At 33.3% G+C, this 19,335-nt stretch overlaps 1 protein-coding gene across 3 annotated transcripts; it reads left to right on the top strand.

Annotated features, from left to right (window-relative positions):
• The first annotated feature begins 7,723 nt into the window (after positions 1–7,723).
• On the top strand, positions 7,724–11,707 carry LOC149894695 (uncharacterized). 3 transcript variants are annotated; one of them, XM_090067179.1, is made up of 5 exons: positions 7,724–8,388; positions 8,540–8,764; positions 8,902–9,612; positions 10,030–10,430; positions 10,901–11,707. In XM_090067179.1, exons 1-3 carry the CDS (start codon positions 8,128–8,130, stop codon positions 9,097–9,099), a joined length of 684 nt encoding a protein of 227 aa, XP_089923305.1. In that variant the 5' UTR covers positions 7,724–8,127; the 3' UTR covers positions 9,100–9,612; positions 10,030–10,430; positions 10,901–11,707. The 3 variants fall into 3 exon arrangements, with proteins under 3 accessions (XP_089923305.1, XP_089923300.1, XP_089923308.1); XM_090067174.1 differs by lacking the exon at positions 10,901–11,707 and having other exon boundaries at positions 10,030–10,617; XM_090067182.1 differs by lacking the exon at positions 10,901–11,707 and having other exon boundaries at positions 7,780–8,388; positions 8,905–9,612; positions 10,030–10,617.
• The last annotated feature ends 7,628 nt before the right edge of the window (positions 11,708–19,335 follow it).

The raw sequence follows: 19,335 nt of genomic DNA, 5'->3' as shown, positions 1-19,335 counted from the left end.
TTTATATAGAAAAGAAAATTATTTAACTCATTTTTTCAGAGAAATCAATTCTTTATGATCTACCCAAGAGTTGAATGAATCTGGATATCCAAACCATTTGACTAAAGATCTGTTCTTTTGCTTTCGAATGACTTTTTCAATTCTAAATATGTCTTGATTGGTCTTTTGCATTTCTTGTTCATAAAATGTACCTTTAATTTCTTCACCGTTAGCATCAGCGATTTTATACGTGGGTGGATTCGTATGCTGAACATTTAACACGGTAAAAACCTCTTCAGTCCATCTCGGTGTATACCCCTTTTCAAAATGAGACTTCTTTTTTACGATCCTCACTTTGTCACCCATTAAGAATTTTGGTCCTGCTCTTTCTGTTTGCGTCTTTCCATTCAGGTTCATCCAAACCCTATATTTATTCTTTTTATCGCTAGCTTCCACTGGAGTCATTTTGATAGAAGAGTGTTTGGCGTTGTTATAATTTTTCACCATTTCATCTAATACGTCAATGTATTTATGAGTGTTGTTGGCTGAAAAATATTTAAACATTCTCTCTTTCATCGTTCTATTCCATCGCTCGACAACAGAACTTTTTTCCTCGTTTTCAGTGGAGTATAATTGCACACCTAGAGCTTGTACATGCTTGTTATAAAACTCTTTACCTTTATCCACCCACATCTTTGTACACCTTCTCTCCTCAAATATTTTGCTTAGAGCGTTAGCTACATCAACTCCAGTTTTACTCTTTAACGGAACGATCCATCCATACTTTGAAAACACGTCGATCACCATGAGCAAATATTTTACGCCGTTGTTGAATTTTGAAAACGATTGCATGTCAACCAAATCTGCAGCCCATATTTCATCCATGTCGTTCACAAACACTTTTCTTCTTTTAAAATGATGAATGACTGGTTTATGAAGCTCGTTTGCAAGTTGATCCGTCCATTTCAGGTTCTCCGGTGCTTTTTTTTAGATCCTTCGGATACACCTAGGCCGAATTTAGCTTTGGCTTTGATGATGGGAGTGATCAGTTTTCTTTCGTTTATCTCTTTTTGAGTAGGGTTTGGAATGGAGTTCATTTCTTCAAGCATCATTTGATCTGCCAAATTTCTGCTTTGAACGTCGTTTAAATATTTATAAGCTAAATCGTGATGGTATGCTGCATTGTCCACTCGGTCTACCGGTTTGCTCCACTCTTGATACATATCGGTGGATGTGAGTCTTTTGTCCAAGTTTGTGCCAGGTCCTGCAAAATTCATTCCTGGAATGTGCATTTCTCCTGGAAATTTTGCCCATGGAAGCTTTATTTTTTTTGAAAAATTGTTAATCGATTCCACCAAGTCTCCTCCTTTTGCCGTATGCGAAGATGATCCTTTGAGTGCATGCGAAGAAACAAACTTACATTTGGTCATTCCGCAAACGTTGCAAGCCCCTTTGACTATATGCTTGTTGTTTTTTGTGATTTCGTTTCTCAAATGATTCGTTTCTGTTTTCCTTTTGCATTTAACACAGTACATTTTATTTTAAAAAAAATATTTTTAAACTAAAAATGGAAGTGTCTGATTTGTCATGGAATATTGGAAAAATCAAAAGAAACAACAACAAGCTTTTACCGAGAAGCATTCGAGGAATCATCGTTGGAAAATCTGGATGTGGAAAAACAACGTTGCTTCTCAATTTATTGCTTAGACCTGGATGGTTGGATTATAACCATTTGCAAGTTTTTGGAAAATCTCTTTTCCAACCCGAGTACAAAATACTAAAAAGTTCGTTCGAAAAAAAATTACCAAAAAAAATAATTCTCGACTTGTTCAAGGTACAAACCGAAATTGAAAAATTGAAACTAGACCCTGAATGCGTTATCAACGACCTTTCAAAAAATTTTTCCGAAACCGAGGGTATGGAGTGTGAATTTTTTGAAACGGCTGACGATGTGCCTAATCCTGAAGATCTTGATTCATCCAAAAACAATTTAATGATCTTTGACGATTTACAACTAACCAAACAAAACAAGTGTGAAAAATATTACATCCGAGGAAGACACTCTAACGTCGACTGCTTTTACCTCGCTCAAAATTATTTCATGCTCCCAAGACAAACGATCAGAGAAAACACCAATTTTATCTGTCTCTTTCCCCAAGACTTAAAAAACATTAACCACATTTATCAAGACCACGTTTCTAGCGATATGGGAAAAAAAGAGTTTGAAAAGTTTTGCAGACATTGTTGGTCTGAACCTCACGGATTTGCGGTGATTGATTTGTCGTCAAAAAAGGACAATGGAAAATATCGAAGCGGATTTGACACTTTTTATTTTCCAAAAGAAGCCATTTAAATACGCCTGAATCCGAAGGATTTAAAAAAAATGTTACATAATAAAATGTCAGGCATAATCATCGACGTGGATGGAAATTCCAACGTAATCATAACAGAATTTTTAGACAAAATCGTTTTTGAAAAAGGAAAAACTTATGAAATGGCTTTTCTAGGGCTTGAGACGTACAACAGCTTTCCAAACATCACCAGCAAAAACAATTCTTTCCGGTATAGCATGAACAACGGAATCAATTGGGAAAATGTCGCCATTCCAGACGGGAGCTATGACGTCATTGACATTAACAATTATTTACAAAAGACCGTCTCAAACACAATAAAAAATTATGCATCTCAAAGCGCAAGCTTCGTCACAACAAATAAAATCAGCTACTCTCCAGATAACATAAAAATCGGATCCAATTTAAACACTTTAAAATCAATCATCACACTTGGATTGAATTATATGATGGATTTGAATGTGGATAACAGCATTGCCTCACTTTTAGGATTCACAAAAAGACAATTGGATCCTAATTCCGAATATGAGTCTGACGATGTTGTTAGAATTTCAAGCATCAACACGATCAGAATCCTCAACAACGTCATCGGGTCGGCTTACATCAACGGCTCCCAACTCAATTGCATCTACTCTTTTTATCCAGCTGTTGGTCCTGGGTTTAAAATCATCGAAAGACCCACTCATTTGGTTTACCTCCCTGTCAAAGTCCCAGAAATCTCCACAATGATCACTCGCGTTGTTGACCAAAATGGAAATTTGGTTGATTTTCGTGGAGAGGACATTACGATCCGTTATCACATTCGAGAAGTGAAATAAATATTTTTTACCACATTTAAAAATGAGCAAATATGTTAGTGTTAAATTAAATGTGTCTCAGGGACAGATTGAAAAAATAAAAAAATCAATGATAGCAGGTAAACCTGTGAGCATCCGTATTTCAAAAGATGATTTTAACGGAAACGACGTTTTACTTGTAACACAAAATCAACATCGAAAACTTTTGGACGCTCTCCATTGAGGAGTTGGAGTCACCATTAAAATGAGCAAAACCCAATTGGAACATAACGCAAATGTGAAAGGAGGATTTATTGGAGCTCTTCTACCTTTATTGGGTATGTTGGGTAGTACACTTGCAACAAGAGTAGTTCCAGCTCTTGCCACCGGATTGTTAGCAGGTGTAGGATCTTCTGCAGGTTCTGCTATGGTTGATAAAATTGCAGGAAGAGGTATCGTTTATTTGAAAAAGAATGGAAATGGAATGAAAATGGGAACGCACAGAGGAAACGGATTATTTTTAACACCCTGGCCTAAAGGAGGATCATTCAAAGACGGAGTTTACGTTAAAAGCGGAAGAGGATATGAATCTATCGGCGCTGGTTTGCTTCTCGGACCAAACTCTCCATTCTCAAGCATCCCTTTTTTAAATTTAATTTTGTAAAATATACAGTGAAAACTTTTTTAAAATGACTTAAATAAATTTTTTCTTGTTATAAAAAATGAGTATTACAGAACAAGAAGAATATGAGGAATTCTGTTACAGTGAACTACAGGAAATAATTAAACCCACTTTTGATCCAGAATTACACAGAATTGCTATACAATTCCACTATGATAATCACAAAAACAAAATTGATGAAAATTATCTTAATAAAATTAAAAAATTAAATACCTTACCCATTCATCACAATACTAAACTCTTACTACAACATGGATTTGAGGAACAACGACAAAAAGAACATAATCAATTAATAAGAGAAACACGAAGAGAAAAATATAAACATCTTTTTCCATACTTGAAGAACAACTACAAAGAATAAATTAACTAAGACATTCACAACCTTTTTTCATAATGTCATCTCATTATGAAAATGCGCAAAGAAATAATTTTAGAACGGGAAAAAATATTCAGACTTTACATTAAAAAAACACGACGCCATTTTGCATTCCTTAAGTATGGAAAAGTATCAATGAGCTAGAAACCGATATGGCATTTTTTCTATAGAAAATGGAAATGAGCCAGAACCCTGCGCAAAAATGGAAATGAGCCAGAACCCTTAAGTATAGGAAAAGTATCAATGAGCCAGAACCCGCTTTTTATAGTAGTATGGTGGGTGTTGGATTCTAAGATGGCTTCCATTATGTCCCGAAGATGCTCTATTGGGTTCATATCTGCACTACAAGCTGGCCTCTCTAAAACTTCAATTTACATTATTTAAGTATTCAGTAACAATATGTGCCGTATGTAGTCTAGCATTATCCTGCATAAGAAGGAATCCATCTCCAATTTACGATGCAAGGTGCAGCACAAAAGGTTCTAAAATGTCTGCTACGTGTCGTTGAGAAGTCAGACGTCCACCATCAACAATAAAAAGCTCTGCGTATTAAAGATATTCCGACCCATACATCAATGAGCCGCCTCCATATAAAGTGGTTTCTCAAATGTAACAAGCGAAATATCTTTCATTTGGTCTTCTGTACACTCTTAGGCGGCGATCAGAACTTACAAGGCAAAACCTTGACTCATCTGTAAATAAGACCTGTCATCAATCATGTATTTTCCAGTTCATATGCCTCCTTGCAAACGCCAGTCTGTTTCTTCGGTTATCTACAGACAACCTAGGACCAGTAGCTACTACCCGGGTCGTAAACTTAAAGCACGAAGTCTTCTTCTTATGGTATCTTGACAAACAGCAGTTCCATGAGCCTCAGCAAATAATAAAAATCGGTCCTCCACGGCATTGGTAGCTCATGGTCTGCCTCGGCCAAGTCGTCTAGCGTAATTATTGGTCTCTACAAACCTTTGTAGAACCCTTCTGACTGTTGTATAAGACACTCCAAATCTTCCACCAAGTTTGCGATTTGTTAATCCTTCATTGGATAAAGTAACATTTGTAACATATTCATGACGACTTCAATTTTGTCTAAAACGCTGCATTGCGAGCAAATGTGTTGCTCATTATTATCATAGACACTCATTATTATTTAGACACCTGCATAGCTCTTGGAAGCACCTTCTTTCCTCTCTAACAATCTAAAGATTCAGAAAAATTGATGCGCTAGACTTTTTAGCGCATATAACTCATGCTTACGGTTCAGAGTGCATCTTGGAAAGGTCTTGAAAATGAAGCGTCTCGGTTAAAATGGTACATTAATTAATGTAAAAAACAAAAAAACAGTATTGCTTTAAAGCAATACTGTTTTTTCGCGGTTAAAACAATTAATCATCAAGAAATGTAATTTTTATCAGAATAATCAATTTTGAGCGTCCACTTTAAAGCTTACAATTAAAACGGGAGATTTTCAATTTTTTGAACAGCTTTTAACTTTCTTTGCTGACGTGATTGGTGATAAAAAAAAAAGAAACACACCTCATCTCTTATGTGGCAATACTTTTCAAAATTGGAAGGTAAGATTTAACAAATTTTTATGTTAAAATATATGCGGGAAATGTGTATAAAGTTTTTTTCAATTATTGTTTCTAACTCATTAAACACATAGATATCTAGTGAAATAAAATGGTGAAAACGATTTTGAAAATGACCATTACGGTTATTAGAAACCCTTTAAAGTGACCAAAACGGTTAAAATAACTTTTTTAAAGCGATTATAATGATTATTCAATTCAATTGATGACAGTTTAAAACGGCGTTAAAGCAGTGATCATTTTGTTCATTACTTTTTTAATTTGGTTGACATTAACCGTTAATCTAATCGCACGATTGTCCGGTGTTTAAGCAAAACCTCAGATATTAAGATGAAAGAAAGATAAAAGAAAGTCCCACATCGGGGAGAAAACTCTAAAATATTTAAGATTTGTCTTGTGTTTGATTTGCACTAACTTAAGAAATAACTCAATAATTACGCAAAAAAAAACAAGATGCCACTCTGAAAAATATCACTGTAACTCAAAATAAACAAGTTGCAAGATCTACAGTTTTTTAAAACTTTGTTACACATTTTTTTTATCTTTTAACTCTAAATAAAGTTTAAAAGTTCAGAAGATATAAACTTGAAAAGAAAAAACAAAATCCAACGACTTTTTAGATAATAATTGTTTGAACATTAGAACGTTCTAATTTACAAAAAGATTGGAGCCTAGAGCAACAACTATCAATACATTATTATCAATATATTACACTGTTATTAAAGAAAAGCCAACATTTTTACCCAATATTGCAGAACTGTAAAATGATCACTTTGGTTTTTAAGATGTTTTATCCAGTTAATTGTTTACTGCGGATAGTTGCATATAGCAGATATTGAGTCTAGATGGTATATGATTAAAAATCAATTGAGATAATGATTTTTTTAAGCGATAAGTAAATTGGATTTATAAAGATTAATTAGTTAGGTTAGTTAATATATATATATATATATATATATATATATATATATATATATATATATATATATATATATATATATATATATATATATATATATATATATATATATATATATGGTCTTCTGTACGCTCTTGGGCGCCAGCACCTAACAGCCTAGACGAGCTGCGACAAAGTCTTACACGGGTGTAGGAAGATATCCCTCAAGAAACAATTAGATCTCTAATTGAAAGTATGCCGCGGCGCTTTCATGCTGTAATAACATCAAGAGGTAGTAACACTAGTTATTGATAAGTCAAAAATGTTTCAATTTAAGCTGCACACTAGTGTGCATAACAACAATAATCATTTTACTTCATTTTGTTAAACGAACCATAATTTTGGTTTTAGTTTTTTTTCACCATCCTCAAAAAGATTTTATTATTATCATGGAAATAATTGTGTTCATGTGTTCTATTCTTAATGTGTTTGTCAAAATATATTATGATATTAACGACAACCAAAATAAATCGAAATGTATGAGGTGCATTAACTTTTGTGCGTTAGTGTGTGTGTGTGTGTGTGTGTGTGTGTGTGTGTGTGTGTGTATATCCGTCCTTTTTTTATGCCAACCTTGTGCTGAAATCATTCAAGGCAGCTTTAATAGCAGATGCCCTGTTTGCAGAACTTCTGCAACTATTTGTACAGTTGAATTTCTTTAAGAAAATTATTGTCTGAGCACTCAAAGTTAACCCAGCAAGCACACAACGTTGAAACAACGTTGAAATAACGTTGATCAACGTCGATCAACGTTATTTTAATGTTGTTTCAACGTTGTGCGCTTGCTGGGAATGTATAAATTTGTTACATTTTTAATCTTGTGTTAATTATAGAATTCTTTCGATCTAAATAATTCTGTCGAAATATTTTAAAACCTTTCATTTCTAAATATTTCGACAATAAATCCTTTTTATGTATTCGGTTGTTATAAAGGTTTCAATAGAAAAATAAAACAATTCAGTTTAACAATTTTCGACTGTATATATTTTGGTTGTAAAAAGATTTTTCTGTGTTCGGCTCAAGTATTGATCGGCAATGAAAACTTGCGATTCTATTTTCGAATTTATATTTTCTCGGTGCAATCGCAAGTCACGTTGTTGTCATTTTTTTTTCTTCAAAAGTCCATGATTTATTCCGCGCAATTCAAATACAGGTTTCTAACCACAACTACCAAGGTTCAGCAGCAAAAATTTTCTAGCTTCTACTTTAGAACTTGGTTTGACATATTTTTGGTATAACAAGTCAATCTTTGATGAACTGCTTTAATTTGGTTCAATTTGCTTCAGTTTTGAAAACTTTCATTTTTAGTTTTTAGTAACATTTTGTGATCATTCTAAAGGGTCAAAGAAAAATCTCAAACTTATCTTTTTAATCCAATTAAAGTATGAAAATCAATTAGACTTTAAAACAGCGATGGTCACAAAACTAATCAAAATTGCTGTTTTTTTATCCTATTTTGCTAATGCAAGTTATATTGAAGATAATTGGATAAACCCTTTTGATGGTGGGCTTGGAAATCTTAAATCTGCCGAGGATCTTGAAAAAAAAGAGAAAGAACAGCAATTGCTTGACGACCAGAATAATGCCAACAGCAAAGTTCTCTTGGTAAATTTACAGAACGATGTTCAAGAAAGCCTCCAAAAGGCAAAAGTGCAAGAAGATAACCAGGAAATTGTAAATGAATGTTAAAAAATGATTTTTTTTAATATCTTTTATTTTATCTGGTTCTCTAAACTCTTTTTTTTCTTACTTTTTTTTTTAATTTAATTTTTAAAATCTTATAATGATTATATTTTTAACATGTCTAACTTTTCTGTCTATTTAGAAAAACACAGGTATGAATAAAGCAGTTGAAACCATCCAAAACACCACATACTTGAAGGATATCCTTGTACGTTTTATAAATTTAGTTCAAAATAATAGTCAGCCTGGAAATGAATGTGTCTTGCTACTAAGAATTTCTGTCCCTCAGTTGAATAGATTACAGGAATTTAAAATGAATAATAGTAATGAAAGCGAAGTTGTTGATGTCTTAAATGAGATTTTAAAGGTAAATTATAAACATTAATAATTCAATTTTTTATATAGTTGTAAGATTTTTGATAAAATCAATCTCCTTTATTCTATTTTATGTTAAATTCTCATTTGGGTAGTATGTTAATACTAATTATACTTATTTTGTTTTAGCAGTTAGAACTTTGTGTTACTAACCACAGCTTCAAAGAGATGTTCAGCAACATTATTTTACCAGCTGTTTTACTTATTGTAGTACTTGGTTTAACATGTTTTTGGTATAACAAATCAATGTTTGATAGAAATGTGAGAAAGGAGATGCATAGGGATGATGGTGGTGTTAAAGTAGCGGAAGAAAACGATTGGCAATGAGTGTGTGAATAATAAATTCCTAACCTGTTACTCAACCAACTTTCTGTATGGAAACCAAAGCAGCTTGTATTGTGTGGATATAAATCCTTTAAATTTTCAATGGAAAGCTGCAGAGATCAATACAAAATTAATCAAAGTTAATGGAATTTTTACAAGTTGTTAACATAAGTTGTTTTTTTTTAGTGTAGATGCAGACTTAAGGTACTATATTGTAAAAATCATTCCCCAATTTCCATTGTAATGAAAAAACATTTTTTCTATTGTTTTCTATAATTTCATTATTTTTTATTTTTCACCTTTGTGTAAGAACTGCACATAGTTTAAACAAATTGCTAGCATTCCTGATTTATCAATTGCTTTGCTTCATTTTTGAGAACTTTCATTTATAATTTTTAGAATCATTTTGTGATCATTCTGAAGGGCCAGGGGAAATCCAAACTTGATCTTTTTAATCCTATTAACAATGAAAATCATTTAGACTTTAAAACCTTTACAAAAGTAAAGCAGTAATAGGTACAAAACTAATCAATTCTGCTGTTTTTTTATTTTGTTTTGTTAATATTATGGAAAGTATTTTTGGTCAGTATTTTGTTTATAAAACAACTTCAAAAGACTCTTGATGTTGGGCTTAGAAACCTTGAAATTACCAAGAATTTCAAAAAGAAACAGAATGAGCAAAATATTTAGCCATCATCAACATTATTGCCGACCAATTATGTTTATTTTCCCAAAATAAACAAACGAATTTACCACAACAGAAACTAACAAAGTATAATAAGTATCTAAGCTTATTCCAACACCTGTAAGAGTTTGTCATGTATCTTTGCCAAGAATGCTTCGTACTGTTCTATAGGGAACCTATGCAATGGCAACCTATAGTATCTATTATGGTCCATTTATTATTGTTTGCTTTGACGATTTCTTTTTCAGGATCGGAAATCTCTACACCACTGTTGCGTATCAGATCAAATAACACGGAAGCTTCAAAAAATGCAACTTATGAAGAGAAAATAATTCTGTAAAAGGATCAAACAAATTGCTACAAACAAAAGTAGAGGAACATGAAAATGAAAGTGATTTTGATAATACAGATAGTGTTAGCTTTTAAGTTACTGAAGGTAAACCTAGAAATATTGTTCCAGTGTGACTTCTGGCTATGAAAGAAAAAAATTAACAATCTCTGAACAACACGCCTCAAAACCCTTGAGAAGGAACTTTATGTCAAACGAAAGTTCATCTTAAAGTAACAAGCTTTATACACCGAAAAGTGGAAATAACTACCTTCGTTCAAGACTGTAAATATAAGCAAAAATTATTCTGTTATAGATCAGGTCAATTTACATTTTAAAAATTTGTGAAGTATTAAGTATATTATTTATGTTATAAGTTGTAAGTATATTATATATTATAGTATGAATTAACTTAACTAAATTCATTAACTATTTGGGAACAAACGCTTAAATGAAGAACATGTAATAATAAAAACAAAACCTTAAAAGATTTAACCTTCAATTTAAATATTTTTGTTAATATATGTCTTTCTTTACTGAACGTTAAAGTATAAATACGTTCTAAAAATTTAATATTTATCGGCCTTGCAAATGCGATATTTTGAGGTCATTTTCTGTAAATAGCCTATTGTAGATATATATTATCAATTATTTCCTGTTTTCCTTTTATTTTTTAGGTTGTAATTTAATTACTAGTACTATATATACATACTAAGTCAGTATTAAATTGTATGAGGCTTAAAGCTATATATATTTATGTTAAAATAATCAATTCATTTCCATTGAATTAGTCGTTTAAAAACTGCAAGATCTGTGCTATCACAAAGAGGACTTTGCTATTCCAGCCGAATGACATTTCTTTGACATAAGTCATGGTAAGGCCCCTTGTGATGGAGTTGGAGGAACTGTTAAACGGCAAAAGCAAGCTTACAACGTCCATACCATGACCAAATAATGACCACTTATCAATTATATACTTTTGCTAAAGAAAATAACCATGGAATTTCCTTTGAATACCTCACTGCAAATGATTGGCAAATCGAATCCACAATATTGAAGGAATGATTTTCCAATGCTAAAACGATTCCTGGTACTCAAAAACTTCATTGCTTTAAACCATTATCCACGAATGAAATTCAAGTACAAGATTATAGTTCCAGTTCTGTGTCTAGAAAAAATTACGTCACAGAATATTGGCCAGCTCAACTTCAGTTCAATTACTGGTTACATGGTTGTAGAGTATGATGAACATTGGTGGATAGGTTGTGTGTTGGAGAGCGATCCAGAAAAAAGAGAAGTAATCATGAACTTTCTTCACCCTTATGGTCCAGGTCAATTTTTCTCCTTCAGATCCTCCAGATATTTTTACCGTTGATTTGAATGATCTTTTGCTAGCAGTCGAACCCAAAACTACAACTGGTCGGTCATACTTCATGACTTCTAAGGAGTCTGAAGGTGCAACCAAAGCATTTAACTTGCATCATCGTTAACTATTATAGCTTTTTAATTTATTATTAGCAAATATGTATTGCAATGGTAATGATGTAAATATTATACTGCATTCAGTACTGCACTGTCATCTAGTTAAAACTGCTAAATAAGGCATTTTTGTTACTTTTCAAATATATATATATATATATATATATATATATATATATATATATATATATATATATATATATATATATATATATATATATAGGCCAAGTATCACCAAATTAAAGTATATTTGGTATATGGTAGCTATTATATAACCTAGGGCCTATGTTCAATAAATTACCTTAAAATACTCTATAATTATAAAGTATTTAAATATTAAACTTTTAGAACCTACTTATACTTTAACGTTAATCCCAAAGCTGTTTATGGGAATCCCAAAAAGATTTTTTCATGGGACATCCACAATAGAAAAAGCAATTTGTAAAAAAAAATTATGACCTTTGACCTTTGCCATCGACCAGGGTCAAAGGTCAAATGACCAATAACTTTTTCCACTGAACTTATCACTTTTTTGTATAGACACAAAGTTGTTCGTCTATGCAAGAGCTTCTGTTTGCCACCAAAATCAACTTCCTAAGTATAATAGCAAAAAAGTTATGACATTTTAAATAACCAAGGTCAAGTGAAAAGGTCAAAACTTTGAAAGGTCATATCTCAGGAAATAATTGACCTAAGTCAAAAAAATTTACATGTTTTTCTTCTGTCAATATGCCCAACATGTGAGCCAATTTCTGTCCATATGCCCAACATGTGAGTCAATTTTCATCAAAATCCGAGTCTGTGATGTCGAATTTGACCAAAAAGTGGTTCCACTTGACGTGGAATGCCCCAATAGTTAAACTTTGGTCTTAACCCGTAAGAAAAATTTTTAAATCGTGAGCCTTAGATATCAAAATGTTGTTATTTTATCGATATAGATAAAGTTATGTTGGGCTGAATCATATTTCTCATCGCCTGATAAATAATTTTTTGAGTAGAGCGAAAACTAAATTACATGTTTATAAATTCTTTCGTTTTCCTTCCTCATGTAATGCACTTTTTCAAACTATATGATGTTAAAACTTGATTAACATAGTTCCACATCTTTAGTGTGTTCCCTTGAATAGAACAACCGTATTTGGTCAACCGACGTGGGGAAACACAATGAAACTCAGCTAACATTATAATTAATCAAATTATTGAAAGTTTCCTGTAGCATAAAGGAGTTTTACCTTAGCTGGTAATCTTATAAACTTAGTTGGTAATCTTATCAGTTGGAAATCATATCTTATCTAGTTAGTAATCTTATAAATCAGATGTTATTTATAATTATAACGACTGCATCAAACAAGAATTGAGAATGGTAAACTCATCAAGTCTTGTTTTGTATTTTTTTCATAATTGCAAAAACTTGTCTGTATAAATTGTTTATTCTTTCTATTGTTGACTGCTCGCAGCCCTAGCTGTTCTTTTTTGTTATCATATGGTGTTATTTAATTGTTCACGATCCTCGTTACTCTTTCTTCCTTAACCTTTACACAACTTTACACAACAACGTCCCAACAATATCAGAAATGATCAACTTTAAAATTAAAGCTAATTAATATGAAGTGGAGTGTGATTTTATTTTTTTTGCATAACAGAAGGTTGTTTTTTCAATTAAATTTAGGTCAAACAGGTTTCGGTTCAAATTGGACATTACCAAGCCATATATATGGCAAATATTTGTAAGTTACCGGAGTCGGGTTTTTTTACAGCTATTTTCACTCGTATCTCATAAAATTAAGATAACTTTGAAGTAAATATTTCGTTGAAAAGGGCACTTCAATGGCAGCAACTTCACCCCATGCTATTTTGTTGCCTTTAGGTCAAACTGTATAATAAAAACTAGCCGCTAATCCTGTTGTTATGTGCAGTGTGAAATAGGCAAAAAAAATTTTAAGTGAGAAAAAATTCAATTCCATATTGAACATTTTTTCCAAACGCTGTACAGTGCGTCAAAATTCTGAAAAAAGTGGCGAAAGCTATTCTGTTTGATATTTCAGTGGAGTTTTTCAATTTCGCAGTTCAAAAAATCGAATTCTCTATCTTCAAAGTAAATTCGACTTTCACTAGAAAATTAATAGATAATCCATCAAGTCAACTAATTTTATGAGAAGTAAAAAGTCTTTTTCAAACAAAAAAAAAAATTCCAAAAAAAGTAAAATAAATAAATAAAAAGTTATACGTATTGACTACAGTAATTATGATGCCTAAAGGGTAGGTTGCAACAAACTTCCTGAGTTATGTTGAAACACAGGATTACTGCGGGTTCGATTGTTTTTACATTTTTTTGAGTTTTTCCTAACAGTAATGGAATTTTTTTCCTATAAATTTGTACAAATAGATAAAAAAAAAAAAAAGCCTACCAAAAAACTCTAATTAAATTTCTCTCGAGATTATAGAAATTTTTATACAGAAGTGTAAGTTTTATGTAAAACAATACAGTAGCATCTAGAAGGGGCTTTTTGAGGATATTTAGTTTGTTGCTAATACCTTTAGCTACCAAGAGTGCAAAAAAAACCTAAACGAGTGTTTTAGTTACACCTGACTCTTTACTGCCACTACACTAGTATAGTTTGAAAAATTATATAGTGGTTTGATAAAACCTGATTTTTTGCTGATACTATCCTAATGTGCCCCAATAAATTGTATAATGGGTTGGGACTAATTCATTTTTTGCTACTACTATCAGAGTTTTGGCTCGTAAGTTATGTAATGACTTTTCAACTCCAAAATCCCCCAATAAAAGATTCACTGTGCCTACACGTATGCCCATACTTGCGCACACGCTGTTTTAAATTTCAAACCTTAAAATCATTGATTCTCGTTTTTACGATTTATGAGTTATAAACTATCCCGCTGTAACACGTACTTAAAGCCTCAAGGAGCCTTTACTTCTATCATCCCCTATCTTTTGGTATTTTAGTATTAGGATATTATGGTTTCAACCGGGATAACACAAGAGCAATGAGGTGATGGTTGTTCCACCGAACAACGAGTCAACACCAGATTGGATGCAACTCCCACTAAATCAGCAGTGAGAAACTTTTCGAGAAATTTCTCGAAATAGAGCCACGCTTCTGGCTAAATGGAATGACGCCATAATTGTAAAACCGTTTGCTGCAACCCACTTTTTTGTCAAGCAGGACTTTGTAAAGCTACTCCTGTTCCGTTCGAAGACTCCCATTAGGTAGTGGATGCTCCTGTTAGCTAACTGTTTTTAAATGAACTCTTTGTAAAGCAGCTTAAATGGAAGAAAGGAAAACTCTGAGTCAACCTCAATATTGTAAGTTACGCAAGTTTATATAGCTATAGTATTTCATCCGCAGGTTAAAGCTAACTTTTGATTTCTGTTTTATTTCAAGCTCAATTGTGACAAGTTTGAACTTTTCACGGTCAATTTTTTCAATCTTCTTATATAGTCAATCTAAATATATCGTCGATTTGTTTATCACTATCGCTATTTTGAAACAATAAATGAAATAGTTGGAAAGCCGAAGATGAAGGTTCGAGATCTGCGACATTTTTACTGCTTAAATACGCAGGTGGGAAACTAAGGAATCTCTGCAAATTTAATCTATTTGTAATACTTAATCATAAAAATAGATTCACTGCATGTTAAAAAGAAAAATGAATTACACGACCTTTTTATCAACTGAAGCTGATAATTTTTTATTATTATTTTTAGCAACTCGTTCTTTTTTAAATAATTCTTCTCGAATAAATAAAAAAGTGAACTTTTCATATTTGTTTAATTTATTTTTTGTTTAGTTTTGGCTTTGTTTTCTAACTATTAGAATATAGTTTTAAATATTGCAATTCGTGATGCTTTTCATGTATGTTTGGTTGAAAGTGGAATTATCAATACTCTTAAAACTGTAATTATTGCTAAAAAAGTATTCGTTGAAATTATAGGTTTTAAGTAAATAGTATTTAAAAGTCGTGATTAATATTTCGTCTTTGAAACCTTTTTTTAAAAAGCAAACTACGAAATTCAATTTTGTTGCAAATTAAAGAATTCAAAACTTTTCAACAGTGATTTAAAATAATGTAAACATAATTGAATCAATATATATTTTAAGGAATGCCTTAAGCAAAACAATACGCCTCAAGTAAATTTAGAAAACTCGTGACACAATATCAAAAGACTGGTGGCAAAATTTGTTTCATGCAATAAATCTATTTCAACGGAGAAAAATTATATAATGTTAAACAGAACGAAGTGCAAAACATATTGAGACTAGTGAAAGTAATGCCGCAAAGTCTGCATCCACTTTTACACAGAAAAATAGTCGTAGAAATTATAATACAGTTATTAGACAAGTAGTTCTTGAAAGTTCTTTGTTTGCAAAGGATTTGAGTCGCTTTTGTAACCACAGATAAACACCCCTCTCCAGTAGTAGTAGAGAAATGAGAGTTCTGGGCCATTTTCATTTTTCATATATTTTTGTGTCTCATTTTAATTATTTTGTTGTATGACGCTCATGGTACTTACCTTTTTCATAGCTTGCGTGATTTTAGTTTGTAATGTCCGTGAGTGTGATGACGCTCATGAGCTGCTTATTGACATAAATGATTTCTTTCTTTAAAAAATGTTTATTGCCAAAACAAAACACGCCGGCAAATTGAAAGCCTTGTTTGAACTTTTGTTTAATAACATCAAAATGGTGAGTTTCAGCATTGACAAAGAGGGAATTCATCTAAAAACAAAATCCACCATAAATCTTATGATTGAAGTTGATCTTTTTGCTCATCAGTTTGACGAATACGTTTTTGATTTTGAAGAGGCGCTGCATATCGGCATTGAGAGTTATATCAGCCAGGCGTTTAAAACGATTAAAAAAACAAAATAACAAGATGCGAAAGACCGATCTCGTGAGACACCTGTCGTTGTGAGACCGGTTCCTGATCCGAGACCTGTCATCGCTCCGAGACCATCCATAATTCCGCCGAGACCAGATATCACTCCGAGACCAGTTTTCATGTGGAAACCACGTCTCATGCCAAAACCATTTCACTTGTTAAAATCCTGTCATCGCTACGAGACCTATCATCGTTACGTGTCACATCCTTGACGAGCCTGTTCCAGATTTGACACCTGTGTTGGCCCCTGGTTTATTTACAAGGTTGACGACAGCTGTAAGAAATGCTGTTGTCAACAGTTTCAACAATGTGCTTGAATCGATTGATCTCCATACGTTCCAGATGCGGTGAAGAAAACAGTGAGAAACGTTGGGAACGAAGTGCGAAAAAAAGTGGACTATCAAATCGATCGTTCTCAAATCAATCTCGCGTTCAGCAGTTCACAGACCTCCCATTTATTTAAAATTGACCAATCACGCGCTGAGAAGAGTCACCATGCAATTTTCGCACGACGTTGAAGGAAATCATCATGACGCCTCGGCCTTTTTAAACTCTGCGAAATATGGAGCTGTGAAAGTAATGAGTGAAAACAGAAATAAAAAAGTGCGCATTGTTTTGACGTGCGAAATGACATGTGTGAGCATTTCCACTGGAGAGGAAACGACTCGAACTGTCCCTTTTTCATCCTACACTGAAATTGTGCTGGAGACCACGGATTTGAGAGAGTTATATGACAGAGCGAAAGAAGAAATCCTGTAAAACATGGTCAAGTACAGCAATGAGGAATCGAATACAGATCACAGAAATCAGAACACAGAAGACAATGAATGCTTTAAATGGTGTGTCACCAGGGCGTTGAATATGAAAGAGGATCACTGCTATAGGATTGACAAAGAGCTCATTGAAAAGTCAAAAGAGTTGAGTTGGGAAGGGATAAATTTTCCAGTCCCGCTTCATCAAATTGAAAAGTTTGAGAGAAAAAATCAAGACATTAGCGTCAATGTTTTTGGATGCGAAAACAAATCCAAGCATTACGACAGAAGAAATAAAATCAACTTGCTGCTCATTTCAAATGAGCTTACTAATCATTATTGCTTGATTAATAATTTCAGTCAATTTGCTTCATTGCAAACATCAGCACATCATGGCCAAAAATATTATTGTAGAAACTGCTTGCAAGGGATGAACAGCGAGGAGGCGCTTTTCAAGCATTGGACTTACTGCCAAGAGCGCAATTCTGTCAGAATCGAACTTCCTGAAAAAAATTCAACCATGAGGTTCATCCATCAAGAAAGATCAATGAGAGTTCCGTTTGTGGTTTATGCCGACTTTGAAAGTTTCATGATTCCGATCAGCAAGTGCGATCCTGATAAGTGCGATAAAAACCAGTCTTACACCAAACAGTACCAAAAACACACTCCGAGTTCGTTCTGTTACTTCATCAAATGATTTGACGAAACCATTTATGAAGGAAAGCCGGTGACGTTCACGGCAACAAACGAAACTGACGACGTCGCCAAAATATTTGTGGAAATGTTCGAAAAAGACATTACTAAAATTTGCGACAGAACTAAATTTAAAAAAGATATGGTCATGACCAACGAGGATAAAAGGATTTTAATGATGTAATCGTGTGCCACATTTGCGAGGAAGGTCTCGAGAATGACAAAGTGCGAGACTACTGTCACATCACGGGAAAGTACAGAGGAGCTGCTCACAGCAGTTGAAACACAAAATATCAAATTCCCAAATTCTTCCCTATCGTTTTTTACAATTTATCTGGTTACGACAGCCATTTGTTCATCAAGAAATTGTCAGGTGGGAAATTAAACTGCATCCCCAACAACGAGGAAAAATACATTAGCTCAATCAAAGTTAGAGAGGTCGAAAAAGAGGGAAAGGTCATTGAGGTGAAACGAGAATTAAGATTCTTCGACAGCTTCAGATTCATGTCTTCCAGTTTGGACAGCTTGTCAAAAAATCTGACCAAAGACCAATGTAAAAACATCTCCAAATATTATTCCGGAAAGCAGTCGCACGCCAAAACGGTTTGGGACGAGTTTCACTGCAAAAATTACAGGGATTACCACGACTTGTACAACGTGTCTGACGTTCTGATGCTGGCGGATGTCTTTGAGAATTTCAGAGACGTTTGGATGAACCATTACAAGCTCGACCCCGCCTGGTATTCCACGTTTCCTGGATTAGCATGGGACGCCGCGCTCAAAATGACAAAAATAAATTTGGAGCTTCTGAGCAATTACGACATGGCGCTGATGATCAAGAAAGGAATCCGAGGAGGAATCAGCATGATATCGAACTGGCTTGGAACTTCAAACAATAAATACATGGGAGATTCGTTTGACCCAAACAAAGATTCGACGTTCATCCAGTACTTGGACGCAAACAACTTGTACGGATGGGCCATGTGCAAACCTCTTCCCACACACGGTTTTGAATGGATGAATGAAGATGAGCTCTCCCATTGGAAATCTTTACCGTGTATTTTGGAAGTCGATTTAGATTACCCGGAAAGTCTTGATGACGAGCACAACAATTACCCTCTGGCGCCTGAAAGAATGACTATTAACAAAATGGACAAACTCGTTCCAAACTTGAACGACAAAAAGAATTGTCGTCCATTATGAGAACCTCAAATTGTATGAACGATTGGAGTTGAAAATTTCAAAGGTACACAGAGGCATCAAATTTGAGGAAAGAGAATGGCTGAAAGAATACATTGATCTCAACACCAATTTAAGAACTCAAGCCACCAACGACTTTGAAAAAGACTTTTTCAAACTGATGAACAATTCAGTGTTTGGAAAAGCCATAGAAAACA

Source organism: Hydra viridissima, unplaced genomic scaffold, assembly GCF_058129835.1.
Source record: "Hydra viridissima isolate aposymbiotic clone 2 unplaced genomic scaffold, HvirCarnegie_v1 scaffold_1, whole genome shotgun sequence".
Lineage (NCBI taxonomy): Eukaryota > Metazoa > Cnidaria > Hydrozoa > Anthoathecata > Hydridae > Hydra > Hydra viridissima.
This window is presented reverse-complemented; position numbering and strand designations above follow the sequence as displayed.